This window comes from Saccoglossus kowalevskii, chromosome 4 (assembly GCF_978046115.1).
Source record: "Saccoglossus kowalevskii chromosome 4, keSacKowa6.1, whole genome shotgun sequence".
In the NCBI taxonomy this organism is placed as follows: domain Eukaryota; kingdom Metazoa; phylum Hemichordata; class Enteropneusta; family Harrimaniidae; genus Saccoglossus; species Saccoglossus kowalevskii.
Genome location: NC_140644.1, coordinates 38638039 through 38647166, shown reverse-complemented (window position 1 = coordinate 38647166; position 9128 = coordinate 38638039). Strand labels below are relative to the sequence as shown.

The 9128-nt window shown below is 35.5% G+C and overlaps 1 protein-coding gene across 1 annotated transcript; it reads left to right on the top strand.

Annotated features, from left to right (window-relative positions):
- Positions 1-234: 234 nt before the first annotated feature.
- Positions 235-8247, top strand: LOC146747394 (uncharacterized). The gene has a single exon (XM_085498420.1). It carries the CDS (start codon positions 235-237, stop codon positions 8245-8247), a length of 8013 nt encoding a protein of 2670 aa, XP_085354546.1.
- Positions 8248-9128: the final 881 nt, after the last annotated feature.

The window sequence follows — 9128 nt, the reverse complement described above, 5'->3', positions numbered from 1 at the left end:
GATGTGCAATAATTGATGAAATGTAGATTTACTTTATTGGAAGAATGGTTGGCATAGAAAGTAATCGACTTGAATGTTGTTAATTTTTAAAACTCCAGTAAAGTACCAGTATGGAGTAATTGTGCACTTCAAATTATCAACACTGTGGTGTTGTTGCTTCAGTGTTTTTAAAAATGTTTTGCAATGCATGTGTGAATAATGTATTCTGCGTTTTGGTTTATGTCTTGTTTCCAGATGCCTCGAAGTAAATACTGGAAGAAAGGAAGGAAACACAGAAGAAACTTGACCACAACAGAGGATCCTGGCCTCTTTACAAACAGGAATGACAACGACAGTAATGAGACTGAGGATCCTGGCCTCTTACAAAACAGGAATATTGACATAGAGGATCCTGTCCTCTCAAAAAACAGGAGGACGGAGGATCCTGGCCTCCAGCAAAACAGGAATGACAGTAGTGAGGATCCTGGCCTCCAGCAAAACAGGAATGATAGTGAGGATCCTGACCTCCAGCAAAACAGGAATGACGGTGAGGATCCTGACCTCCAGCAAAACAGGAATGACGGTGAGGATCCTGACCTCCAGCAAAACAGGAATGATTGTGAGGATCCTGACCTCCAGCAAAACAGGAATGATTGTGAGGATCCTGACCTCCAGCAAAACAGGAATAATAGTGAGGTTTCTTGCCTCCTGCAAAACATGAATTACAGTGAGGTTTCGTGCCTCCAGCAAAACACAAATTACAATACTGAGTATCTTGATGAATTTCAGGATGATGATTGTCAAAATGAGCAACGAAAGGACACAATGCTTACAAATGAATTCCGAAAGGATGCAATACTTACTGATGAATTGAGAAACCAATGTGAAATAGATTACAAAACATTTGATCAGCTTCAAAAGCTGTTCACTGACGGGAATGTAAATGCAATCAGTGGCAATTTTCATCAAGGAGATCCATTTGTTTTCCCATCAGAAAATGTTGGAAGACAGTGTGTTGCTAACTGCTTACTGTCACTTGTATACAGTAAAATTAAAAAAGTAATATCATGGGATAGTTATGATTTAGACACAATTTTGAAAGCTGGCAATGAATATTATAATGAATTGTCCTCAAGAATTAATGCAAAATATCTTTTAGTTTCTGAATTGGACAAAGAAGTGGAGTTATTTGACACACGATTTTCTGTCACAGTTGGTAACAGTTTAGTTGGTTTAATGAGTTCCCAGCAACATGCAGAAAGCGAGTTTGTTGTATCACTAGATAGTGCATTGTACAAAACATTGTCTGAATTTGATGCTTCTTTTATAACTTTTAATGGAGCAACGTTTGCTGTATTGAATGCAGATGGCATTTACTGTGTATTTGATTCACATTCAAGAAATTCTGAAGGCATGATTGAACCAGATGGCTTGAGTATTCTCTTGCAAATGAAACATATTGAGCAGGTGTATCAACACTGTTGCAATCTTGCAATATCCATGAATGTAAGTAAAAACACACAGTTTGAAGTAACAGGAATTAGTGTTGTTGCTTCCAGAGAAGTATCAAATGAAATTAATGTAATGTATAGTGATGATGATTTAATGATTATGAATGAGTACAGAGAAGTTACTTTTACATTTAATCCACTTGAGGCAAGTACATGTGTAGGCATTTGCAGGACACTTGGTTTAACGTATGAACATCAAACTGAAACTTTAGGGCATTTATATGGTTCTGAACTAAGAGATCCTTGTCGTACAAAGAATATTGAAGGTGATGGTAATTGCTTGTTCAGAGCTTTATCATATTGTATAAGTGGTACTGAGCAAAATCACCAGACTGTAAGAGACAAGATTGTGCAACACTTGCAGTTGAATGCCCAACTTTTCTCTCAATATCTTGGACAGGAATACCAATCAGTTAATGATTATGTAACACGATCAAATATACAATTGCCCGGTGTATGGGGCACAGAGGTTGAAATTTTTGTCGCAGCTGATATGCTGGCAACTGATATTTATACATTCAATGTTGATAGGTGGAGACGATTTACTCAAACTAATAAACGCTCTCAGAATATTACTAATGGTTTGTATTTAAAGCACTGCAATGAAAACCACTATGAAGTTGTGAAGTGTGTAAAGGTGCATGGTGCATCAAGAAATTGTACAAATAGTAACTGTGATACAGAAAATGTAGATATTACTAAACAATGTGGAAGGTCATTTATAAACACTATTGATGATATACCTCTTGTGAATCTACCCAAATCACAGAAATCAAACCCAGGAAGAAAACGTAAATCTCTATCCAGACGTCAACAATTGAAAGTCAGACGCGATAAATATCATGAAAAGAAAAACCTACCCATTAGTGAAAGTGTAATACCCAAATCAAATGCTAAAAAACCAAGATATGTCAAGGAGCAAGAACTATATCACGTAGATTCAGAATTAAGGGAGAAAAAGAAAAAGCAGAGTTATGACAAATACCATGAAAACGCTAAGTTCAGAGAAAAAAAGAAAGCATGTTGTGCAGCTCAGTCTGCTGAAAAGTATCAGCAAGATGCTGAATTCAGAGAAACAAAAAAATCAAAGTTTACAGACAAGTATCAGCAAGATGTTGAATTTAGAGAAACAAAGAAATCAAAGTTTACAGAAAAGTATCAGCAAGATGCTGAATTCAGAGATACAAAGAAATCAAAGTTTACAGAAAAGTATCAGCAAGATGTTGAATTCAGAGAAACAATAAAATCAAAGTTTACAGAAAAGTATCAGCAAGATGTTGAATTCAGAGAAACAAAGAAATCAAAGTTTACAGAAAAGTATCAGCAAGATGTTGAATTCAGAGAAACAAAGAAATCAAAGTTTACAGAAAAGTATCAGCAAGATGTTGAATTCAGAGAGACTAAAAAGAGGCTGAGTGTACAAAAATACCAATGTGATGCAGATTATAAGCAGAGCTTGATTGTACGCAGTATTAACCAAAAGGTGTATATGAAAACAGAAAATGAAAATATTGAACATGTTACAGCTCTATTCAAATGTGAAGTCGCCAAAGGGCCGGATTGTATTTGTAGTGTGTGTCACAGACGCCTATTTCGAAATCAAGTGATTATATGTAATAAACGTGCTTTTGACAAGGAAAGAGAATATATTGCACAGAAGTGTATAACAGAGACCTATGTACATGCATGCAGCATAGCATGTAACAAAGAATGTCAGTTAAAGAAAAGCTCTGCTGGTACATTATGGATTTGTTATACATGTCAACGAAAACTTTTGCATGGAAAGATGCCTGCAGTAGCAGTTGTAAACAACCTTGACTTGAAAACTATTCCTGACGAATTAAAATGCCTGAATGATTTGGAGCAACATTTAGTAGCATTGCATATTCCATTTCTGAAAATGTTGGCTTTGCCAAGAGGTGGTCAGAAAGGCGTTCATGGGCCAGTTGTTTGTGTACCATCAAGTGTGGTGAAAGCAACAAGCTTTTTACCAAGAATTGAATCAGAGGATCAGACAATAAGAGTTAAACTGAAGCGAAAACTTACATACAAAGGTCACTACCAGTTTAAATGTGTTAAAAAAGGTCATATCAAAAATGCTTTAGTATATCTTCAAAAGAATAATAAATGGTATGAAGATGTAAAATTCAATGTGGATTGGGAAAACACTCTATCAAGAAATGAAGACAATGAGAATTCTTCTGACGAAGAACATAGTGAAATATCTGATAAAGAGAATGAATCAGACGATGTTCATGGAATGTTTGTTGACACATGCTTACAACCACTTGACATAGGTCAAGAAGTTCTTGATTATCACTTTGATGATGTATGTGTTGCACCAGCAGAGCACAATAAACCAGTAAGAGTCCTGATGGACAAATGCAATGAAGCAAAGTGCTTTCCAGTATTGTATCCAACTGGATCCCCAACATTTCAAGACAACCGTGAGGTTCGAATAACACTAGGACGGTATCTACATACACGTTTGATGAATGCTGATGGCAGATTTGCCAGAAATATAGACTTTATATTCTATGCACAATATTTGTCTGAATTGGAGCAGGTCCAGTCAAAAGTGTCAATTGCTCTTCGTAAAGGAAATGGTATTGCTTGTGGTGAGAAAGTGACATCAAAGGTTCTAACAAACCGAGACAAACTGATAGAGATTATAAAGAATGATGAAGGCTATAAATTTATGACGCCTATCAGAGGAACACCACCTTACTGGCAAGCTACCCAAAAAGATATTTTTGCAATGATAAGGCAATTAGGTATACCAACCTGGTTTTGCTCATTTTCATCTGCTGACTTGCGATGGAAAGAAATTGTGGAAACAATACTTCATGAACAGGGCGACTATAGCACTTCTGCTAATGATCTTGATTGGTCTCAGAAATGTGAAATACTAAGACAGAACCCAGTAACAGCAGCTAGAATGTTTGATCACAGATTCCATTATTTTTTAACTCGTGTAATAATGTCTTCAGCACGTCCCATTGGGCATATCAAAGACTATTTTTACAGAGTAGAATTTCAACAACGTGGTTCACCACACACGCATTGCTTATTCTGGGTGGAATATGCTCCAATTGTGGACAATGATGCTGATGATAAAGTGATTGATTTTGTTGACAAGTATGTAACTTGTAATATGCCTTCTCTAGAAGAGGATTCAGAATTGCATGAAATGGTAAACAAAGTCCAAAAACACAGCACAAGACATTCAAAATCTTGCAAGAAGAAAGGCACAAATTGCAGGTTCAATTTTCCACGACCTCCTTGCACAAGGTCATTCATTTGTCGACCTAATGATGGAACAGATGAGTTGCAATTAAAAAACGTTTTAGAAGGAGATTCTGATGTAACTGATGACGAAGATTCTAATATGGGAATACATAAATTGTCTATGACAAAAGAAAGTGCAAAGAAAATTCTTGGAAATGTTTGGAAAGCCCTTTCAGATAATCAAAAAGAATATAAAAGTGTAGATTCTTTATTCTCAGATATAGGAATTACTCAAGAAATCTTTGAAAAGGCAAATAGATTATTAACAAAGAAAACATCTGTTGTTTTGAAACGACAGCCAAATGATGTATGGGTGAATCAGTATAATGCAGATCTACTCCGTTGTTGGGATGCAAACATGGATATACAGTTTGTTGTTGATGCATATTCCTGTGTTGTATATATTGTTTCCTACATTTCCAAAGCAGAACGAGAAATGGGGTTATTGTTGGATCATGCTCAAAAAGAAGCTACAAAAGAAGGCAATGTTGATGCTAAGAAAGCATTAAAACAGTTAGGAAATGTATACCTTCAAAACAGAGAAGTTAGTGCCCAAGAGGCTGTATATAGAGTATGTAATCTGAAGCTGAAACAGGCATCACGAAAAGTCCAGTTTATTCCAACTGGGGACAATCCTGTTAAAATGAGTTTGCCATTTGAGGTCATCAGAAAACAAAATGAATGTGCTATTGTAGATGAAGATGATATATGGATGACTAGCATAGTTGACAGATACAAAGCTAGACCAGATGGACAAGAGTTTGATATGTTGTGTCTTGCTGCATTTTGCTCAGAGTACAGAGTTCTTTCAACATCTGAAATGTCAAATGTCAATAATGAGAAGAGAAAAAATCCAGCAGTAACTTTGAAAAATAACCTTGGTCATATGCAAAAAAGGTCTAGAAGTGAGCCTGCTGTTGTAAGGTATGCAAGATTTTCAGTGACAAAGAATCCTGAGAAATATTATCAGAGTATATTGCAACTTTTTCTCCCTCATCGCATTGATAAACATTTGAAACCTGTTGAATTTGAATCTTTTGAAAATTTTTACCAAGATGGAGCAGTTAAATTGGGGAATACACCATTGGAAAAGGTTAAATTGATCGTTGACAGAAATCGAGCCTTATTTGAGAAAGAAGCTGATGCTATTGACACTGCATCAAAATTACTTGATGAATGTGGACAATTAGAAGATGCATGGGCAAACATATGCCCAGAAACTGAATCTGAACGAATCGAGTGCCTTGAAGAAGCACAGAAAAATACTAATGATAATGAGTATGACACTTCAATTCCTGATCTAGAAGAACAACCACAGATTTCAGATAGCCATGTTGTAGTACCTTCTTGTTCAATGTCAAAGATTGAGGGACACTCTATGCTGAGAAAATTGAATGTGAAGCAGTCTGAAATATTTTACAAAATCCGACAGTGGTGCTTGGATATAAACAATGGATTGAACCCAGATCCATTTTTTGTGTTTGTCACTGGTGGAGCTGGAACTGGGAAAAGTCATTTGATCAAATCTGTGTATTATGAAGCTACACGCATTCTTGCTCGTTCATTACCGAATCCTGATGATCTTTCTGTACTTTTAACAGCACCAACTGGTGTTGCTGCATTTAATATTGGAGGTATGACTGTGCACAGTGCTTTATCAATACCAGTTAATGCAAAGCTACCATATGTACCACTGGGCAATGACAAGATTAATAGTGTTCGTTGTAAGCTAAACACTCTTCAAATCCTAGTGATAGATGAAATTTCCATGGTGGACCACAAATTACTTGCTTATATCCATGGTCGATTGAGACAGATTAAACAAACTAGCAGTCATTCACCATTTGGTAATGTTTGTGTCATGGCCTGTGGTGATTTTTACCAACTGCCACCTGTAAAAGGAAGTTCATTATGTCTTGGAAATGAAGTTGTTAATCTGTGGAATGATAATTTCATGATTGCAGAACTAACTGAAATAATGAGACAAAAAGATGTTGCATTTGCTGAGACACTTAATAGGCTGCGAATTCATAAGAAAGGAGAGGCACTGTCTTCCATTGATGTTGATATGCTTGAAGGTCGAGAAACCGGTGAGGAGAGTGATGCAATTCATATTTTTGGTACAAATGCACAGGTTAATGCATGCAATGTAATGATGCTTCATAAGCTATGCACAGATCCTGTATATATTGAGGCTCAGGATTATACCAAAAATGCAAAGACAGGTAAACTGGAAAGGAATCAAAATCCCCATAAGAAGGTTTACATGAATCTGTTACCAGAAAGTATAACATTAGCTACTGGTGCAAGAGTGCAACTTACAAAAAACATAGATGTTTCAGATGGTCTAGTTAATGGTGTATTTGGAACTGTAAGTCACATAACTATGATACCAGGGAATAATTTCCCGTCTGCAATATATGTAATATTCGATAATGCCAAAGTGGGTGAAAAGTTACGAAAAACAAGTGCAATTTCTTCAGCATTGCCAGAAAATAGTACTATCATTAAAATTAATGAAGACACTGTTGCACCAAATGGTGGTATCAGAAGACAGTTCCCTCTTAAGTTAGCTTGGGCTTGTACAGTCCATAAAGTACAAGGTTTAACTGTAAACAGAGCTGTTGTTAACTTAAAAAAAATCTTTACATCAGGACAGGCTTATGTGGCTTTAAGTCGTGTAACAACTTTGAGTGGACTTATTGTACAGGAATTTCGAAAATCTGCAATTTATTGCAATGACAAAGTGCAAGCAGCATTGGAAAGCATGCCAAAGTTCATCATTGAATCATCTGAGCAGTTGGGCACAAACTACATGTGTACTTTTATTATGCATAATGTTCAGGGCTTACAGTCCCATATTCAAGACATTCAAAATGATAATACATTCTTGATGTCTGATATAATATGTCTCACTGAAACATGGTTAACTGACAAGGAACCTGATTTTGACATTCAATTGAATGGATTTAGTTTTAATCACAAACCAAGATGTCTTTCTTACAATATAACTACCGATAATACAGCGAAGTTGTTAGATCAATGTCATGGTGGTGTAGCAGTATATGCTAAACAAAACAAATCATTTAAGATTTTGAATTTGCCAATATCTAATATGGAATGTATGGTATTTTGTTTAACTCATTTGAATTTAACTGCTGCTGTTATATACAGACCAGCATCATATCAGATAGAGATATTCAGAGAAAGTTTGCTTGTCCTTCTAGAAGAACTAGATAAACAACAAGGCGGAACAATTATTATGGGTGATTTCAACCAAAATATCCTTGTTTCTTCATCAATTATGAAGCTACTGCAAGAACATGGTTTTAGGCAGTGTGTATGTCAACCAACTACAGAAGCTGGCACACTTATTGATCATGTGTATGTCAAAGGTATAGAAAGTGTTAATGTAACAGTTCAGCCGCGATATTTTAGTTTCCATGAAGCTATACGTATACTTATTTGATTTGTTAAAAAACATAACAGAAGAATCTCATATGTATTATATCCGTCTTGTTTAATAATAATGAGTGCCCACTCCTCACAAGAAACTTTTGAGTGTAGGGAGGAATAGATCTGGCGGCTCCCTTTTTTGTTTTTCTTCATTTCATTGTGGGGAACATCCATAAAGTATGCAGGGGGCTGGGGTTTCTGGGGGTGATGGTGGTTTGCTAGTCTTCAAGGCGTTTTTAATTCTATCATACCTGTTTTTTATATTTATTCTATTGTTTCTTTTTGTATTTTTGATTGCTATATTTATTAAATATTGCAGCCAGTTTGGTCTTTGCAGATAATAGTGAATGTGAGATAAACTAATATTGATAATAGATCTATCACTGTTATAACTGATATTTACCTTATTTTCTAGCTTGAATTCTTGCCCTGATTTAGCCTTTGCAATTTATTTTATCAATATTTTCACTACTTAATTGACAGTAAGTTCTGCATACTTTATGGATGTTCCAAGTTTTTTTAAAATCTTATATGCATATGATATTCACTGGCTTTCTTTGTTGTGCATGTAGTATGTGATAATACCCATCCTGTTGATATATCTATCAATTGACAACATTTTATTGATAAAGTAGATTATTTCGTTGCTTGGTATCAACACTACATATACGTTATATATTCACCTGAATAAGCTGTTAGTGTTAGTGTGTTAGTAATCGTATTTGCAACATGTTGACTATTGGTGATTTGCTAACATCACTATCACCATTGTGATAATCACAGGATGTATTATCTGTCACAATACTACTTTGTAATGATTTGCACCTTATGTATGTTTCATACAGTGAGTGTCACTAAATATACTATAATTTGACGAAGGTCACGAGTATATGC

Coding starts and splice junctions, on each gene's coding strand:
- LOC146747394 (XM_085498420.1), top strand. CDS start 235: ATGCCTCGAAGTAAATACTGGAAGAAAGGAAGGAAACACAGAAGAAAC.